The sequence below is a fragment of the Melozone crissalis genome, unplaced genomic scaffold, assembly GCF_028551555.1.
Source record: "Melozone crissalis strain CALT ecotype California unplaced genomic scaffold, PUWL_Pcris_2 ptg000036l_1, whole genome shotgun sequence".
Lineage (NCBI taxonomy): Eukaryota > Metazoa > Chordata > Aves > Passeriformes > Passerellidae > Melozone > Melozone crissalis.
Window position 1 is genome coordinate 10,917,910 of NW_026535814.1, and position 20,816 is coordinate 10,938,725.

At 36.9% G+C, this 20,816-nt stretch overlaps 1 protein-coding gene across 1 annotated transcript in view; it reads right to left on the bottom strand.

The window, feature by feature from the left end:
* Positions 1 to 221: 221 nt before the first annotated feature.
* Positions 222 to 20,816, bottom strand: part of SLC1A3 (solute carrier family 1 member 3) — a 63,164-nt gene continuing 42,569 nt past the window's right edge. The window contains exons 3-9 of the mRNA XM_054283383.1: positions 20,427 to 20,631; positions 18,589 to 18,631; positions 9,852 to 10,147; positions 7,556 to 7,789; positions 5,602 to 5,796; positions 4,070 to 4,204; positions 222 to 2,785 (exon numbers count right to left, since the gene is read on the bottom strand). Coding sequence (XP_054139358.1) covers positions 2,581 to 2,785; positions 4,070 to 4,204; positions 5,602 to 5,796; positions 7,556 to 7,789; positions 9,852 to 10,147; positions 18,589 to 18,631; positions 20,427 to 20,631 — 1,313 coding nt within the window. The 3' untranslated portion in view covers positions 222 to 2,580. The remainder of the gene's footprint in view (positions 2,786 to 4,069; positions 4,205 to 5,601; positions 5,797 to 7,555; positions 7,790 to 9,851; positions 10,148 to 18,588; positions 18,632 to 20,426; positions 20,632 to 20,816) is intronic.

Genomic DNA, 20,816 nt, shown 5'->3' on the forward strand with positions numbered 1-20,816 from the left:
TTCCTTTAATTCTTAATGTTTCTGCCTCCCACCATTTACTTCTTTATTTTTGATCATGAAACTGGGTAAGTATTTGTAGCGAAGAAGCCCTGTTCAAAGCCCTGCTGTACAAAATGGCCTGTAATTCCTGAAATCCCATCCTATGAGTTCCTCATCTCTGGGATTGTGCAAAGCTTGTGTTACAGAGCCTTTGAAAGAAGTCTAAATCACAATAAGAGCAGTAATGTAAAACTATTTTTATTGAAAATACATCTACAAAGTAATGTTTCTCAATCCACTCTGGGTGCATACCAATGCAGAACCAGTGAGGGATGGGGAAGGGAATCTTTCTATAATACCTGATTTCCATAAGAAACAAAGTTAGTATAAAAAAGATCACATTCTTTGTGACACAATTCATTTTTCTCAGCTGATGTCATAGAAAGACAGCCTTTTACATTGTCTTTGCAATGTATTTCCAAACAAAATCTTAACAAAAATTTAAAATGTTATGCCATAAATTCTACAGTTAATGTTTATACACACAATCTGAATACAGTATCTATATAAAAATATCTCTAATTATATATCAGAAAATGCCTGTCTGTATCCTAGATTTGCATTCTGTTAGCAAAAAAACCAAAAGAAAACCAAAAATGAAAAAAAAACAACCCATATTTTCTTTCGGTCATTCATTTAGAGATTCATTTAGAGCTTTCTTGGTTTGATGGTCAGTAACCTATATTAAACCCTGCTCACTTCATTCACTTGAGAGTTCTTGCTCATATTTTCTGAATTACTCAGCTGGAGAAGATTGGCAGGAATTTTCAGTCCCAAAAAACCAATCTTGCCGGGGAAAAGGTTTGTCTTTGACCAGCATACTAACATTTCCACTACAGTAACTTGTACACCTTTTTGATGGACTTTAAGTGACAAATGCAACATATTGAATGTTTTTTGAATGGGACAATGCAAAGGGATCCTTCATTTCTGTCATCAGAATTATTTTGGCAAGGGGTCAAATAAGGAAGAAAACTGACTATTTCCACAAAACAGATCATTGAAAATTATTGTGCCTGTCCATTTATTATTTTTCTTGCTCCCAACTGCATCTGCATTATAAAACTTTCTGGTCTAACCTCTCTAATAATGCAAGGCAAAAAGGAAAAAGTACATAATTTGTCTTTCTAGAAAAGGACTTCTTCAGGGAATAATCTTGAGCAAAAGAGCCACTGTATTACAAGTGCATTGTTTTCTTTTTTTCATTCTTTCCTTATCTATTCCCTGAAATTTACCTACAATATTTCATTTAAAAAATCCTTTCTAATTAAAATTTCAACATATATTATAGTATTTTTTTTTTTTTTTCAATTTGCATATATTTTCCTAATAAAATACGAAAACATCCATTAATTTTATTTTCTAAAGGCTTTTATTTTCTTTTTCGGGTGCTACTGGTAAACTTTCTAGGAATTAAAAAATTCACATTAAGACAGGGAGCCTTCTCCAGATGGCAAAATGTAAATCCGGTTCATACCTCTATAATTTATTAGTGGATCATGAATTTGGGAGGTTTCCAACCAGAAAACCTCTGCTGGTCTCAGGGATTCAGATTCAGAATGCAGCCCATTTAGGAGCTGAACATCTCACCCTCTGCACCTTCTGTGGAAGGCTGGCATTGCCTTCTTATAATTGCTTATTAAGTAGCTCATTAGTGCATCCAGAGCGTGCAAATTTTTTCATCCAGAGATGAAGACACATTTTCTGTCCCAGACCAGGGCCTTGCTCCTACAAACACACACACAGATTGTTTAACTGGGTTGTGATGTTGAAATTAAGGGAGGAAATCCAGATTGGAAGTCCATACATGCATATGTAAATGCTTGCGAGTCAGTGGGAGCCAACTAGGCTAAATTTTTATAAAGATCAGCTGAATCTAATTCAAAAAACTGTCTAGATAAAATAACTCCCTCAGAAATATTTCATTTCAGCTGGTAAAAGTGCTGATTTGGGGGGTATTTTCTTTTCTTTATTTATATATCTTCCCCCTTTTTATCCCCTCGATTAATCTCCTGCTTTTTATTTTCCTGCTAGTATTTGAACAATAATATAACACTAGAGAAAAACAAAATCAGATAAAATAGCAAAAGTCCTGTTAATTTACTTAGCTGGATGCAGTTATCAAGTTAGAAGGGTTGATTGTGTGTTTATAGATGTTAGGAATTTCGCAACAGGTATTTAAAAAAATAAAACCATTTTCAGGTTCTGTTATCTTTTTTTACTTTCCAGTTCATAGAAAAAAAAAAGAAAAAAAAAAAGATTCACAGGACTGAGTAACATATACACAATCTCTTTTTTTATCCCCAGTTAGCATATGTCTAGCAGGACCAATGTTGTTGCCTGTTAATTTTTTTTTAAGTGGGAAGCCAACATATACCATGATCGCTGCTAGTTTGGAATATATTTTCATTAATTCTTTCCAGTGCGAGCATAAAGGGAGAAATCAAGGAATGGATGAAGTTGGTGAATTCAAGATATAAATCGCCGGAAAAAGTGTGTGTTTTCCCACACTTGCAGTGTTGAACTCACGCTTTCTCTAGCCTACATCTTGGTTTCACTATCTATTGGTTTCTCGTTCTCGTTTTCTTGCGAGATCAGTTGGTATGGTTTCTTCATCTCATTCTCCTCTATCACGGAATTGCCCATCTCAGCATCCCTGTTCTTCAGCTCATGCCGAGATAAATGTTCAACAATTCCTGCTCCAATGGAGTCTCCCAAGACGTTGGTGGTGGTACGAAGGCGATCCCTAGGGAAAAGGCAGTGAGTGACTCCATCCCTTGCTCAGGGAAGCAAGCAGACTAGGCGCTAAAATGGCCCTCAAATAGGTACCAGGTGAGTCACCTGTTTTGTATACACTCACTTATCTGAACTCTTAATGCCATGATTTCATCTACGGCATTAACAAATACAGTGGGATGTGGAGTCACAAAATGTGCTAATACTCTTAGCAACTTCACAGCAAGAAATGGTCGTGTGATGAGGATGGCAAAGGGAGCATATGGCTTCTTGGAGCCAGCATTTTTATACTCTTGGGTATCAAGAGTTTGGGTTTATATCCTCTAAATGTGTAAGCCAGCAAGAATTTACCTTGTTAGTCTTCACCTTGTTTTACCTTTACCTTGTTTACCTTTACCTTGTTTTACCTTTATATTGATTGTCTCCTGACCACAAAATATGATATGTACTTTAGGGTGGAACTGTGCAGGAATGACTCAAATTAAACCACAAAAACTCATCCCTCTCGGAGGACTCTGCCCAGCAGTTGCAGAGGGCAGCTTGACAAGGAGTGACTGGCAGTGTCAGTAGGAAAGCACCCACCTACATCGGGTGGTTGGATAACCATTTGAAGGCATTATGTTCTGATAACAACACAGGGAATCTATTTCAGAGATCACTTGAGAAGACTGAAGGGTAAAAACCCCCAGAAAGGCTAAATAATAGGTGTTAGATGAAATAGAGGTTGGAAAAAGACTTCCTTTCATTTATTTTCTGGACCTAGGTATATATATTTAAAGGTGCCTGTCATCTTCTACAGATAGATGAATGGAAAAACTGAGGGGCAATACTTTGTGCTGTCAGTTACACAATTTTAAAAATTATTTTTAATTTCTGCTTTCATGGGGTAGACAGATGAACCTTTCCTAGATTAGATAGTCAGCAAGGCTGCAATGAATTGGTTGGATCTGATTCAGATCCGAGTCTGATTTAGTGAAAAGTTTTCATTGTCATTCTACAAAAAAAAAAAAAGAATAAAGCAATTTGCTTATTTAATAACAGTGTGTCTGAAAGTTTTCTTAGCATCTGAACAATACAGGTTTCTATGTAAAATTTGCATGCAAAAGGAACCATAATTAAGCAACACCCCTCACCATCTGCTCTAAGAAAATAACTCACTAGCAAGAAATAGTGATTCTTTTTAACACTTGTTTCCAACTGCCTTCCAGAGCAAAACAGTGCAGTGTAGCCACAATGTGCCTGGCTATTTCACTTCTGAATGTGGTCTAAGCCTCTAACGATAAAAAATACTTACAAGAACCAGTCCACTGCGATGATAAGAGTGATATCATCTGTAGGCAAACCCACTGATGTGAGAACAATGACCATGGTGACCAGTCCAGCTTGAGGAATGCCTGCAGCCCCAATACTGGCAGCTGTAGCAGTGATGCTGCGCAAAGAGATGGCAAGAACAGTTAACTGATTTCTGCAATTAAACTGTAATAAAAGCTCTCCTTATCATTTGTCAAACTTTAAAATCAGACATAAAGCAAGAAGGCATTTACTCAGTATTAAATAAAAAGATGAGCCTAGACCCTTATCTGAACACCCTGTAGCTGCAGGGGACTATAACCCTTGATCCAACGTGTTTCACTAAACCTCTATCCAGAAATCTTGAAACATAATTTTGTTAGTGATAAATTCCCAACCAGATGCCAAGGGCCACAAAAAACCTTTACAGTTACCTGTCCCCACCCATTGATAAAAACTCTCTCCACAAGCTCAAACATGTTAAAAGAAAAGCTGAGGAGGTAGTTCTGTCCTGGCAGATCTAACACATGAACTTTTGCTCTCTGTCCATCTCAGTATAACTTCATGCCAGGTGAAGTCTCTGTCCTCCAGCAGCTGCTGTTCTGGCATCAGAAAACAGAAAGCTGCCAGAAACCCTGAGTCATACAGTCCAGTGACTTCACAGAAATATCCTTGTTCACACCTAGTATAGGGGGAATTTGTTTCCTCAGGTGGTTTGCCAAGGAGCAGCTCTAGTATTAATGAAAGTGAAACAATTTCCTTGGAGGGTGAAGGCAGACATTTGCCTTAGGTTAATGAATATTGAAATAAACTGGTGGGTTTTATGGAGGACTATATCCAAACTTTCAGTGCTCCTATGTGATAGATATATGTCTTTTTCCCACAGTGCCCACTTTTCCTTTGCTGACATTTCCTTCTTCTGCACAAGTACACATTGCCCTTTTTCCTGAATTGTGATAAACAAAATGAAATTAAGTCATTATTGAATGCTATAAGTAGTGGGTTGTTTGCTGCTATATTTCAAACAAGAAGGGTTGTGTGCATGAAAACATAACCTGTGTTCACCATTTCCATCAGCCAATGTAATAAAATTGTGTAACTGTTCCTTACACAGGAACCTGATGATCTTCTGAAACCAGGGAAACATTTCCTCCTCTAGCAATAACACTGTGATGGCTTTATGCTTCAGCTTTGTACATGCATTACAAACTACCTGGTACTCATTATAAGTCTGTAGGTCCCAACAGCTGCCAGAGTTCTTAAAAAAGAAAAATTTGAAACTAATTAAATTTTGTACTTGTTTGTCTTTATTAAAGTAGTAACAGGTGCATCATGTTACAGTTTTGCTAAAAGTTTATCTAAATGAGAGTATGTGGTGAGGGTCCTTCTGTGTGAAGAAGATGTAAATTACTGATAATATGATACTGTAGCAGTTCTTGTTTTTAGTTCTAATGCTTTTGTTTAATCCCACTTAAACCAGGAAGGGGTCATCACAAAGGTGCTTTTTTTAAATGTAGGTAACAGTGGTTTCCATACCTGATTGTGATAATCTGCCCAAAGTTCAGATCAAAGTTGTTGACCTGTGCAATGAAAATTGCAGCCAAAGCCTCATATAAAGCAGTTCCATCCATATTAATTGTAGCACCAACTGGGAGTACAAATCTTGTAACTCGTTTGTCCACTCCATTTATTTCTTCTAGACACTTAAATGTAACAGGTAGTGTTGCAGAACTGAAACAGAAAGGAAAAGATAATATATAATATAAATTCTGCAAAGACGGAAAGAGAAGAATGTCACATTATAATCACGAGACGATTCTGTTGTAGTTCTTATGTGATCCATCAGAATAGGGTTTGTTTTTTTAAGCAATACTGAATTTAAACATTTCTAATGGTCTTTCCCCAGCTGTTAATTACTGCTACTTTCTATGTAATCCCTAATCTGAATGTGTCTAAGTTTAGTGTTTCGTCACAAGGTTCTTCTGCCAGGCACAGGAATCTATCTAAAATTCCTGCTTCTCAGTTTTAAGTCATGGAGCTGTGATTAAATCATCCCTAAGCATTATTTTCTTGAAGGTATACCAATTGGACTATTCAAACCTCCAGGAACAAGCTTGTTTTCTCTTCTTGTTTGTGGGCTCTCCTGCAAAGGGCATTTAGATTGATGGTTACATTATTTGACCACCTATGGGCTAACATCAGTAGGCAGCTAAGCACTGCACAGACACTCATTTGCCTCCACACCTTGATGGGACAGGCAAAACAGAAAGGAACAGTAAGAACAAGAAAATGGAGGTGTTGAGAATAAAAATGTTTAGTAAGTGTGTGAGAAGTTTGAAAGAAGAGCAGAAGAAAATAAAACAATACAAGTGGTACTTAGGCACCACTCCCACAGATGGACCAGTGGCCAGCAAGTTCTGGAGTAATGTGTGGCCAGCCTTCCTAAAGTCCTTTTTCCCCTTTCATTGCTGACTATGATGTACGTATACGGAATACCTATTTACTTTCTTTGGTTCATCTGTCTGGCTGTGTGCCCTCCCAACCCACTGTGAACCCCTCAACTCACTGTGGGGGCAGAATGAGAGTCAGAGAAGATCTTGATGCTGTGCAAATACTTAGCAACACCTAAAATGTCAACATGTGATCATTGTTGTTTTGGCTAAAAATAGAAAACTTGGCAATATATGAGTGGCTATGAAGAAAGTTAACCCTGTCTGAGCCAAGCCTGCATCTCTTCATCTGATCATGCCAAAGTAAAGAGGTTTTCCAAGACACAGCAATTCAGATAACTGACGCCAGTGATACCTTCCTTTTTAAATACTTAGCAGACTTTCAAGTCTTTGAAAACTCTATTAATATTGATAAAATACTGACCAAAAATAAAGAGGGGCTGTGGAAGACTGTGTTAGAAAAATATCTTAGCTAACAGCCATCTTACAGTTGAATTTAAAATGGTTTTTAAATCCACTTGCAGTACAGTATGCAGTCTTGCATCAGCCTAGGTTTTTATTCAAAACAATCTCAAACACCAAGGACTTGAATTTAGCATCACAGAATATCTGACTGAAACCCCCTGTCTTTAGGACACGTTTTTAAAATCTACCAAAAATGGCTGCTGTTTTATGAAAGGTCAAATGGTATCGAAATGTACACTTTATTGTAATGTTTCTTTCTGTCATAGATGCAAACAGTTTTTAAAATTCGCATGACATAACTCTGACCACCTGCAAGAACAAAAGTGGCATTTCTGTTGTAGGTTCTGTATCCATAATTGGCTATAGGGATTTTAGGCACAAAATGTCAGCTGCCAATAGGAATCCCCTCAGGACTTTTCTGTTTGCTGCTCCGTTTCACCATGAATATTCTTTGCCAGCTCTATCCTTCATTATTAAGCCATTACAAACTACTTAGAATATCCAACATTAAACAAAATTTTTTCTTAAACCAGCAATACTAAAAAAAGATACGGCTTTAAAACATTTTGTTATACCTGGAAGATGTTCCCAAAGCTGTGACCAATGCCTGGATCAAGCCTCCAATAAATACCCACGGGTTCTTCCGAGTGATCACAAAGTAGAGAAGAGGTAGGACAATGACAGCGTGAATTAGCAAACCAATGATAACTGTTACAGTGTACATGGCAAGCTGACCACCAATCACACCCATATCTTCCATCTCAACAATTTTCCCAGCAATCAAGAAGAGAATTCCAAGTGGAGCATACCTGCAAGTATCAGATCAAAACAGCATTACAAAACAAAGTAGAATTCGGTCCCCCATCCATCCTGTTTATGTTTTTTCGCAAAAATGCAGAATTTCACTGTTAGGATGCTCCTATTCAGGAGCAGTTAAAAAAATTAACTCTTCAACTCTTAACAATTCAACCTGTATTGAACCACAGCAGTGAGTGTCTTTGGTGGGGTTCTGTGGATTCAACATCTGGTGAGGATTTCAATGGATTCAACATCTGGCGAGCCTTTTGGACAGGTAGGGAAATGAATTCTCCTTGGAATTCAAGTGTGACATAAAAGCTAGTTTAGCCAATCCTGCTGTAATTCTGCTGGTGTGAATGAAGGCCTAACTGATATATGTGTGTACTATATCAAACACCCAGTTCTATTCCAGTGTTTTGTTTCCCACAGGGAAAGGAAATTTCCTTGGGGAAGGAACCACACAGAAGTCTGATAACTTCTGAAGATTTCAAGCTGCTTCTGATGCCTAAGATTTTTAGCTTTTTGTATTTTTCACCCAATTGCAGCATTGTAGCTTTGGCTATAGCTTCTTACATTCTTCCTACCTTTCTTCCCTACATTTAGGAACAATAAGCTAACCTTATAAATGCATTCCTAAATATTGTTTAGTTTTATTCCAAGAGGAGTACAAGGGTGTTCTGTTTTCCAACTGGAATCTGGACCAGACATATCAAAAGTGGGGCAAAAGAAACCTCTAGACTGTTTCCAGTGAGGCAAGACCCCAGGAATAATTACCTAACCAAATAATCTTTTAATTGGACAGTGTATGATAAGTACAATAACAGACTAACCATTTAAAAATTGTAGAACTAATATACCATGTGTGACTTTTGGCATATTGTGCACCTGAAAGGTTTCAACAAAATATTTGCATTTATATTCACTCTAATGTTTTTGGGAAGGTCTGTCTATTTTCCAGGCATCAATTCTGGCTATGTTACATTTCATCCAATGGGATGATATATTCATCACCATGAAGAAATCCGTATGTCAAAGGTTGGCTGCACAGGTGGGATGAACTGCTTTTGCCTATGAGGAAGCACAGCTAGAGGTGAAGAAAGAGCTGGTGCTGAGCATTAAACTCAAACATAATTCTGCTGAAGCAGTAATTTAGGTACAGCCCTACTCCTATAAATGTCCCCTTGCCTTCTCACAGTAAGATACCATGGAATAGAATCTATCCATGTATCTCAACTGCCCTTTATGTGATCAAATCCCTGTGGAAACTTATCTGAAGCCACTGCTTTAACATTTTCAATGTGCTTGTGGAGGACAAAAGATTTTAGTTAATGGAGCAAATATACTTATTTTTCGTTTCATATCTACTATGGCAGTATATATGTGTGCTCCTCAACAGACTCTTGCAGTTGATTTGGTTTTTACCTGTAGTAAAGAAGGCAACAAGACATAATTTCTTTTCAAAGTTAAGCTTCTACCTGGAGAATAATGAATATTAATTTTTGAGAAGATTTCATACCTTGAGGGAAAAGGTATTTATTTACCTACTGAACACAATAAAGAAAGCAGGAAAATTATGTGCACGTGTGAGCAGTGCAGCTACATGTGTGAGCAGTGCAGTTGTGGGGTACATGTAAACCCCACAACTACAGGAACCAGTTGTGTTGGAAAATTATGATAACAAGGTCTTGCTGTGTAGAAATAAGGTTATGGGAGAGGTTTGTCGGTTTCCTTTAATGAATTCAGATTAGTACGTAAGGAAACTTCAACAGCTTACTGCTGTGAGTGCTGTCTTTATGAAGGCATAGAATAGGTCTGATAAGGGTAGCAATTTCTGCCATGGACCCTGATTTTTCTCATGTCAAAAGTGAAACCCACTGAAAGTGTTGGTATGTTTGGGCAGATTATGGTCGCAGAGAGTTACAGCTCATGGGTCCACTCATGAAAAAAGTTCCAAGGTAGATACAATCTTATTGTCTGACTTTCTGCCAAATGTATCCTTGCTACCCAGTGCCTGACTGTGATGAAAAAATACTGTTAGTAGCTGAAAAAGGAATTTATCGAAGAGGCACTTACCACATGATCAGAGCTACCAATCTCATGATAGCCTCATTAAGGCTATCAAAGAAGTCTTTCAACGCCTGACCTTGCTCCCTCATGCTCCCAATCACCAGGCCAAAGCTTATTGAGAACACCACCAAGCCAAGGGCATTCACTCCATTCACAGAGCCTGGAACAGGAACTATCTCCTCTTTCATTCGGGTGAGAGCTTCCATTGCTTCTGACACGTTGCTGATTATGGAAGTCACTGTGGATGTGTCGTTGGGTGGAATAGCTACTTTAAACTTTCTCTTTTCATAGTTGGTTTTGAACTGTTAAAATTAAAAGAAAAGAAAGATAGAAGTTCAGTGAATCATATCAAACAAAGGTTATAATCACAAATTAAATTATTATCTAAGTAAAATGTATTATGATGAATACTTGGTTTTCCTGAAAGCAACAAAAGTCCTTTCAACTTCAAAAACTAAATCTTCAGCTTTAGCTTCTGGAAATAATTTTCTCCTAAATAGACTGAAGTCAAAGAAGCAAATTTGTTGTGCTCCTATATTCTGTAACAAAACTATTGACTCTTAATTTGCATTTTATATAAATTGCCATTTTTCCTAACAACAAAATTCCAAATGTTTATAGTCCTTTTTTGGCTCTAGTGAGAATATTTTCTTGTGCTCTGGACTTTCTTTATTTCTTCATCTTTTTGTATAAAAAAAAAATAAGACTGAAGTTAGATTAAATATAACATACCTCTTTTTTCTTTTGTTATGGCAAGCCATTAGTTTGTTTTGCAGAAAAAGTCACCACATTTCATAATTAGAGAAAGGGCTATACTTTAAATGGTTCCTTTATGGAACAAACAATTCACTTTCTAAATCTCAATGCGGTCCTAAATGTCTGCTTTGAAAACCAGCCTTTCACCCCAAAATGTTTTTCCAAAGAGAAATTTACAGCCTCAATATTTCTATCTGGGCTCAAAAAGCCCTGCAGCTCTGTCCTGGCTAAATTTTGTTGAACACAAAGCATACTGAATATCCCTAGGATGTTCCTCATGGGTCTCAGGATGCTTAGTCCATTAACGCAGCAGAATGTTGGTGTTGAGGTTATTCAACAAGTTTGGAATTCTATTTTCCTTTTTTTTTTTTTTTTGGAGCTACCAGGAAAGCTCCAATTATCCTCACTGATATCTGGAGACCTGTTGAACGCTTCAGAAGTACTTGAGTGAAATGAAGCAATTATGACCAAGATGGGAAACCTGAGTATCATCATCTTTCAACACTAGCCTGATTTAATGTTACTTTCTGCACCTGAATAGTTTTATGCACTCCTTCCACATATTTGAGGTACCCCCTAAAGGCTCTAAGTCTCTCAGAATGTCAAATAAAACCTGGTAACTGGACATTTATAGAGGGTTTCTGAATAATATGTAGCAGAACCAAAATTTATGAGGGTCAGATGCTCTTGAGTTTTGAATAAAATTTGCTAAAATCTTTCGAGATTTGGGCTGTACAGAAGTCAGCAGAGAGCTGTGTGAGCAGTTGGCTGACAAGGAAAAGCTCAGTTCCACTGCCTCACCCACTCACATCCTGCCTGTGATAATTCTGATTTGATTCCTTAGTGAGATAATTCTACTTTTTAAAAAGTGTCAGGAATCTCACCAAGCAAAAAATGTAATGATTTTTTGGGTAAAGCCTGGGGATGTGAATCAGCTCAATGGCTGTTGAATTGTCAGAGAGGGAAGGACACAGAGAATGGAATTACACAACCAGGGAAGAAGGGATGGGGATGTCTCTTTAAGTAACATAGGAGTATTAAAGTGTAAATGGAAAAGTAATATAAGTACTCATTAAAGTGTTTTTTATTCTGTCTTTTCAGGAATGTCAAAATACTGCCTAACAATTTACATCAAACACTGTGGTTTTTGTTTTGGTTTTTTTGGGGGGTTTTTGTTTGTTTTGTTTTTCTTTTTTCTTTTTTCTTTTTTCTTTTTTCTTTTTTCTTTTTTCTTTTTTCTTTTTTCTTTTTTCTTTTTCCCCTTTCCATTTCCCTTTCTCTTTCCCTATCTTATTCTCTTTCCTTGTCTCCAGGTGTGGTCATTTTGTTACATTTCTATTTTTATTGCTGTTTTTCAATAGGGAAAAAACCTTAGGTGAAAAATTCATTAATGAAAATGTCTGTAACTATTTTGCATTTGCAGGCACACAGATCAGATGAAAGTAGGAAAGCAAGCTGATTAATGAGTTCTGGAACAAAAAGGTCTGGAATTAAAGCCTAATTTCTTATGAAATTTCCTATTAATTTCCCACTTTGCCTAGCACATCATAACTTACTTGGTTCTGAATCTCCTCCATTATGCTCAGGTTCTTCTCTCCTTCCTACTTGACTAGGTCAAAAGTGTGGACCAGCTGTAGGACAGAGCTGGATGTGTGCTGCCTGCCTGTTGGAACAGGCCATGAGCTAAGCCACAAATAATTTTTCCATCGGGGCCCCATGACTTTTACCTGTCTGAGAATTGCCCCCCTCGTGTCAGATCAGGTCAGAGTTGCCCACGTGGCTACAAAATTGTGGTGGGGGACTGAGGAGGTGTTGGGAGCTATATGGGGAAAAAGTATAATCACGCAAAGGTTTTATCTTCAAAAACCCGTGTTAGAAAGAATTTTAGGTGGTAATAAGAATATGTCTTCGTTTTATGGTCATTCTGCAATTCTGTTACAGCAGGAGCATGCCTTTAATTCATTACTTAAGTCTCTTTTGGGGTATAATATGGATTTTAAGAACTCACTCAGCTAAGTCCTTTTCCATTTCAGCCACAAGAGTGGCCCACAGAGGTGTAGGTCTTTTCTGTTTTCTCCCTTATTCATGAGATTTAAGTATTCAGAAATATTGCTACAGAAAATAATAGTCTTTCTGGAACCCCTTCCAGAGCAGAGGAGAAACAGCTTATTTGGAGTGAGATTCAAAATGTTATTCAGAGTGAGATTCGGAGTGAGATTCAAAATCTAACCAACAGAAACCAGAGCAACTTTATTTCCACTGGAATATTTACTTGAGCCGCTCTTTCTTCCATTATATCTGACTGAGCACCAGGAGATCCTTGTGGATATTCCTGCTCTGGGTCTGTCTTATGCACAAGGTTTTCTATCAAAAGCCACGAGAAGTTTTGTGGTGAAGCAAAAGAAATCAAGGCAAACCAGACACAGGGAACACAAGGGATTTATCTACTGAGGGAAAAAGTGTGAGGTGTTGATTGAGTTTTATCCTTATTATTGCTTTTTCAAATGACATGAAAGGCAAAACATAAGATTGCTTGGCCACCTCAAAATGTATTTTCTGCGTGTGAAATGGTGGAAAAGCCGACTGATCATAGGAAGTGACTGGATGAAGGACCACCTTCAGGATGTTAGAAATTGCTTTGAAATAGCTCAGTTAATAGCAGGGTTGACTATTACTGCTCTGCAGAGTAACTGGTGGTAAGAGTTAATTTTTTGAGCTTTTATGATATTCCTATTTTCAGCAGATCTCTATCTCAGTGGCAATCAGAGTTATCAGCTTTTAATGTACCTGAAACTGACAGTTTAATTTCACATTGTGATTCTGCTGATTCTTGTTCCTTTGCAAATTTCAGAAATAGAAGAAATTAGGTAAAATAAACCACTCATTGTAGCCTTAAGGGTCTCAGAAGAGAGAACAGAGGTCCATACACTGACAATATGTGATGGGCTAGGCAATATCACTGAAGTCCTATAATTTTGGGAGGATATAATTACATTAAACCTCCAGGAAGAGGTTATTTTTCGCTGGTAAAATTTTAGATGCAAAATACTCATAATTTTTCCTTAAATTCATGTACTGTGAACAACTGAGGAGTAAGATAAATGCTATTTGAATGTATTAATTTGAACTGCCTTCTATGAACAATCATATCTGCAAGTAAAATGCAAAAGTAATGAATTTCTGGACTTTTTTTTACAAGACATGGTGATAATGATCAACTGGAAAATTAATTTTAATTAGCTTACTATGAAATAGACAATATAGATTTTGTATTGAGTAATATGATGAATCAGTTGTTTACACTTTGGTTATTTTTCTGATTTTATTAGTGATACAAGATACCCCATCATTTGACTTGGATATATTGAAGGACTTTTGGAGAAGCAATATTATAACCTGGCAGCAGCATATCCCATTGGTTTAACTTGCATAAAAGGAAATTGCAATGGTAGCTATTCTGAAAGTTCATAATTCACTGTGCTAATTTACTCTGTCATTAGTACTGTCTGTGCTAAGTCTCTATGATGATGCAGCATTTGGTGAATAATGATTTTAAAAGCTATAATGGAAGAAAGTTTGCTTAAATGCAGCCCTGAAAAATTTAAAAATATACAGATATTCCATCTTCTTCATTGTTTTTTTTCCTTTGCTCTCCATATGGATATGTGTGAACGCACTCTAAATTTTCTGTGTAAGAGTTGATGACACAAGTCATAATATATCTTAATTACCCTAAATTATCATGAGGAATACACACCATATATTAGTTAGTATTCATTTCTGGATGTGTAATTAACACTTACAATTCCCTTGATAATGACAAGTTCAGGAAAGAATATATCATTAAAAATATCTCAGAAGAAATGCAGTTATCAGACGCAGTTCTTTAGGCTTCAGCTGGCATCAAATTCTACCCATTCACACCAGAGCAACCCTCACCAAATTTTTAGGTTGATTCTGTTTCTCTTGATTTTGCAAGTTTGCTTGTGTTTCTTCTGCCCTTTGATAGACCTCCAGAGCACAGCATAAAGAACAAGATACTTAAAGCAGTATCTGCTTAACAAGCAGACTGCTCACCACTGCTCAGCCCCAGGCTAGACAGCATTTTTTAATTTAGCACAGAAAGAGAAATGAAGAGATAGATCGTGGCCAGAGCTGAAATATAAACCCAATGATTTCTTTAGATCTCCCTAAACTGGGGTGAATGCAGGGGCATAGAGAAAAATTTGAACAAAGTAATCTAATTTTAGGTAAGTGTGGAATATTCACTTGCAGTCAACCTATTCAGATTCTCTTGTTACTCATAAAAATCACAAAAGCCTCATGAGAACTGTGAATGTCGTGACAGGTCATATGAAAACTTCCATCATCAGAAAACATGTTATTTAGATTAATAATCTGCTGTTCAACAATCAGCCTGAGAAGGCTGAGGTACCCAGTGAGTTCTTTGTCTCAGTCTTCATTGTCTGGCATATCTCCCCATATCTCTCAAGTCCCTGAATCTCCAGCTGGAATTTGGAAGGGCCACGTCCCTCCCACTTTAAGCAAAAGTTTGGAATCACCTAATGAAAGTGAATGGATGTGTGCAGAACATGAAAAAATGCATCCCAGGATCTTGTGAGAACAAAACCACTCTCCATCATATTGAAAATTCATGTCAGTCAAGTGGAAAATGGAAATACCTGGGAAAGAAAAGGTGCAAAGAAGGAGGAAGAGGAGAAGTAAATGAAAGGGGAGGCAGCTTGGCCTCTTGTTGGGAAGAAACAGGAAAGGGAATCCCAAGGACCAAACAACTGAAAGAAGAACAGTAGAAAATTTAGGAAGATATTTCCTAGATGAGTCCTAATATTCCAGTCTCCCTCCAGGACTTTGTGTCCCTGCAGCAACCATACAAAAGCATTGCCAACGCCGCTTAAAATCTCTCCCACTCTGGTTATGCTCTCCATTTAATTTCGCACCTCCAGTGGCTTCCAGCATAAACTAGGAAAGAAACCTGTCTAAGGATGCTGCAAGACATAAAATGTGCACATCTGATCTACCCAAATATGAGATTTAAATGTGCAGTGCATATTCCAGTGATGATTTCCAGGTGTGTGAAGCTGTGGCATGGTGTTACACCGTTGAGTGAGGACAGCTATGAGAGGTACTGTGTTCTGACCATCAGACACAGTGTTACACAAACAGATTTGTGCCAGATGGCTCATTCCTCTTCCTAAATCTTCTGAGAAACATATGAAATAATGGATGGAAACTTTTGGAAAGAAAATTGTGGGGTCAGATGTACAAAATCATCTGGATACCTAAGAATATTACACATAGTTGTAAGCTAAGATCTTTTTTTAACAAATCTGCTACAACAAAATAACTTCTATGTAAAAATCTAGGGTTTGGTACCAAGTCCAAAAAGTAATGGTATGACAAATTTAAAATGCTGGTACTTGAGTAAATCTTGGTACTGCTGCTGAAAGTCAGTAAAAACTTTCACTGAATACGTCCAGTTCTTCTAGGTTGTTTTTTCAAAACTCCCTTAGGCTTTAAAGCACATGAGAAATACAAGGTACTTAAATGTTAACATAATCTACAGGACATCTTTAATTAAGAACATGGGTTTAGTACTGCTAGTTACTGAACCAAGTTTTCTGCTACAGTAGAATACTATCAAAGCAATTCTTTAAACTGTATCGGAAAACAGCTGAAGGGTTCCTATAACTCCTAAATGAAGATGTTTTCAGGAATTCAAGTTTAAGTTGTATAGGGTTAAAAACATCACTAATTTCCAGTTTAAATTCGGTAATAGGGATTTAATTTCTTTTTGTATGTTTTTATCTTATTTAGCTCTGTTCCCACTTTTTTTTTTTGTACTTGAATAGTTTCTCAGTAATTTTTTTGCTCTATATGTTGTACTCTTTTGATAATTCCAACAACTCCTCCCTTCACTATGTTCATTTTGCATGAATCTATGAATGAAGAAAACTGAATATACTTGTTATCCTAAATGATCACATTCCTCTGGCCTTAGTTCGTGTCTTGGTGTTCTGTCACTTAATGTATATCCTAGAGCTGAACTGAACATTTTTGGTGGTTTTGATGATAATTTGCTATGTCAAAGAAGAAATTACTGTAACTTCTAAAGGTTTACTTCACATGTGTTGAAGAGCTACTAGGAGGTAACGAAACATGCCAACATGTGCAAGAGCTGAGTCATTTGTTGATGTGACTTTATAATATTGTGTTGTGCCAGGGTCTTATCACCTTCTTTGGCATTTTTTGATATCCCAACACAAAGTGCTTGGACTTTCTTGTCATCTGTAAATTTAACTGTGTGCATCTTTTGGCAATGTCATTCATAAAAATATCAACTGATGTACTCCCAGCCCTTCAGCAACTTCCATTGCTATCTCCACAAATTTTAAAATTCTTGCAGTCCCCTGGGCAACTATTGTACTTTTGTCATCTTAAAAACACTACTGTTTCTCAGAAGTCAAAAAACCCCCCAAAAAACCCCAAAATAAAAAACTTCAACCAAAACAAACAGTAACAAAACCAACAATGAAATTAAAAAAAAAAAAAAGAGGAAATGAGCAATATTTTGGAAGAAGGATGGTAAAATTTATGTTTCAGAAACCTTTGTGGTTTTGGTAGTAGGTTTGTTTTGTGTATTTTTCCTTTTTGTTTATTATATAGTCTCTACTTTTCCCTTTAAGGCATTTATATCCTGCACTACAATCAAGATCAAACTAATGGTCTGTTATCTGCTTAAATAATTTCCCAAATCTTTTTGAAACTGCCGTCTGGGAGACATTTTGATTGCTTTCAAGAGCTCTAGATAATAACTTCCAAACTTGAGAGGTTTATGAAAAATACTTGCTGCTACATCCATAACTTTATGCCCTAATTATTTCATTGTTTTGAGATAAAGATCATATCATTCTTGTACTTTATTACATTACATTCTTTGAATTTATTTCTAGTTTAGATAGAGACTTTTGCATTTCTATACTGCTCTTCTGCTTCTCTGTACTGAGTTCATCAACATCCTTGCTGAAGACAGAGGCATGGCATTTGGACCTGGGTCTAGTTTGCTTTTTAATCTTTAATCTAGAAATCTTTAATGCAGCAAGTGACTCCTTTTTACTGGTTTCTGTTTATACAGCTAAAGATAATTTCTACAATCTCTTTTCAATTCTTCTGCAAGATGTAAGTCAGCTGGATTTTGGAAAGTTTATACTTTATGCTCTTCTTGACCTCCACATTTGGGCTTTTTTATTGCTACAACAGCAACTGGTAAATAATATTGGTTCAAGATTATCTGTGAGCTCACTATGAAGCAATTAGATTATGGAAAGACACATTCTAGGTTTCATTGAATCACTAATGTCCTCATTTTAAAAAAACAATGGGACTGCTATTTTCTCCATAGTACAGCTAAGAATAAGACGAGGCCAATGATAGAGGATTTTGAAAAGCAATGTAAAAAAAGCACTCCTAAGGATTTCTGCTGTAGGTGACAGGAAGATCTTCATTTGCTTTTTTTCTAAATGTCCATAAATTTTTTCCCTCTGTTTCCAACCTATGCATATTTGTCATGTGGCATCCTTGGAAATCTTCCAGTCTTTGCACAGATGGTGAATATCTCAGTATCTCCCAGTTTAACACAACACTGTTTTAGAAAAGCAGATCCTGAATTCACTCTAACGGATCTTGCTGCCAACTGATGCATTTGACATTTTGAAAAAAGTAATTTTTTGATTTGCCAAACTGTGTGGGTTTTCTTCACTTCTCCTAACAAACACTGTTGTCTCAATATGATTGAAAACAAAGCATAGATTTAGGTGGTTTAGTTCAGGGAATTTTTTTTTTTTTGACATCTGGCAGCAAATGTAAGTTATGTTCCTGCTGTAAGTAGATATTCTTAAGGCAAGCATGGTTACATTTAATTTCTCATTTCTTCATGTTTTATTTGGAATTAAAAAAAATTAAAAATTACCTGCTTAAAGCAAGCTTCCACCAGATTTGGAGGGAACATATTTCTGTGAAAGAAAAAAAAAAGAACATGAGAATAATATGGTAATAATTCCTTTAGTAAGGACATTGCTAATAAAAGAATTGGAGAGCTAATTTTTGAGGAATCCTAAGAATAATATGTGATTACATATTCAGTGAGTAGAGCTTTGCATGTAGCATTGGCCTGGTTAGCTTTACCAGGATGAAATGTAGGATTGGATAGGTTCTGGCGATTAGAATCACTGTATTCAATGTTGTTTAACAGGTCTGGTTATGGAGAAGTATATTAGCTAAATTACTAAATGTACAAAGCTCTATGGGCTCACTTTTAATTTTGTACTTATTAATGCATTATGAATCCAGATTAATAAATACTTTAATAATATTTAATGTATTTTGAGTTCTCAAACAATTTTTGCATTTATGTTGTCTAGTATTTAATGATATTCATTACTTGATTTAGTCTTGTTGTAGTTATACCCAAATCTTTCTGAAGTTTGAGTATTCTGTAATAATAATACATACACGTGTCTGTACATTTGTTGCAGATGGGGGTTTGTTTGTTTATTTTCCTTTGTTTTGTGAAATTCTGAGGGATTTAGAAGCAGTCTAACTGAATAAATCTTGAGGAATCTGAGTGCAAACCTCTTCATGGAGGTTTCTGTAGTCCCCCTTTCTGTGAACCTTTCTCCATGTCTCCGTATTCTCCAAATGGGTTAGTGGAACACAAAATTTTGGTGGTTTTACCTGTGGAAAAGCTCCTGAGTTCAAAACCTCGGCTTCCCTACTCCCTGGAATGTATCTGTGACATATTAGCTCTGTAAAAGAGGTACTGCAGATTCTCCGAGCAAGGACAAAACAAGATTTTATGCGCTCTATCTCAAGCATTTTACTTGCCTGTTCCTGAAAGTCATTTCCCATTCATATAAATGGAATAAATTGAGTAGATGCACCCAGATTAGTGGCTACGATTCAAAATTGAAATAAATAAGTAAATAGGGATTCAGGTGAAGTGAGAAAACTGTTGCAAGTTGGAAGAAATGGGGAGGAATTTGGTAATAAGGTCTGTGCTATGGAAGGAGGAAAAAATACTGATGCATATGGGTATGTGCAGATAGCAGAACAAAGGTCTTTCTTTGGAGAGAGAGAGTGGAAAAAAGAAAGAAGGAAGGAAGGAAGTGGCGGAAGGAAGGAAGGAAGTGGCGGAAGGAAGAAAGGAAGTGGTGGAAGGAAGTGGCGGAAGGAAGGAAGGAAGGAAGTGGCGGAAGTGGCGGAAGGAAGTGGCGGAAGGAAGTGGCGGAAGGAAGTGGCGGAAGGAAGGAAGGAAGGAAGGAAGGAAGGAAGGAAGGAAGGAAGGAAGGAAGGAAGGAAGGAAGGAAGGAAGGAAGGAAGGAAGGAAGGAAGGAAGGAAGGAAGGAAGTGGCAGAAGTGGTGGAAGTGGCGGAAGTGGTGGAAGGAAGGAAGGAAGGAAGGAAGGAAGGAAGGAAGGAAGGAAGGAAGAGAAAGAAAGAAAGAAAGAAAGAAAGAAAGAAAGAAAGAAAGAAAGAAAGAAAGAAAGAAAGAAAGAAAGAAAGAAAGAAAGAAAGAGAAAGAAAAGAGTCTTCCTTTTAGTATTAAAAGCAATTTCTTCCCTTGCAACAGCTTGATTTGGAAATAAATCCTTTTTTAGCATTGTATGGGTTAGAGATATTGATATCACACAGTTGAAAAGAATTTGGCAACTTTATGCAATCACTGTTTAAAATTCTCTACTTTTGTTCTCTGTGAGTCTAACGTTACAATAGCTGTTGGTACAGAAAATGTGCAATATCATAGCCATACCTGATTAAATCAAGAAAGGCATCTGCTGCTGTCACTTGCACAATTTTGCCTTCTCTGTGCATGTTTTCCTTCGTACCTTTCCCGGGGTGGATGATGACCACAATGATTATGCCAATCAGCACAGCAATGATTGTAGTGCTCATGTAGTAGACTACTGCTCGGACTCCCATCTTCCCTGAGGCTTTACTATCCAGGGCAGCAATTCCTAGTGGATTTAAGCACAAGGACATTCACCTGATACAGTTGAGAGTAGAGTATGAGCTAAGCATGATGAAAATAGTTTTGTGGGAAGAGTTTTGAGGATTACACTTAAAGCTACCCAAGGCAAGATATCCTTCATTTGCAGCTCATACTGTCACTGTCATAATCTTAAAGTAAAGATTATTGGTC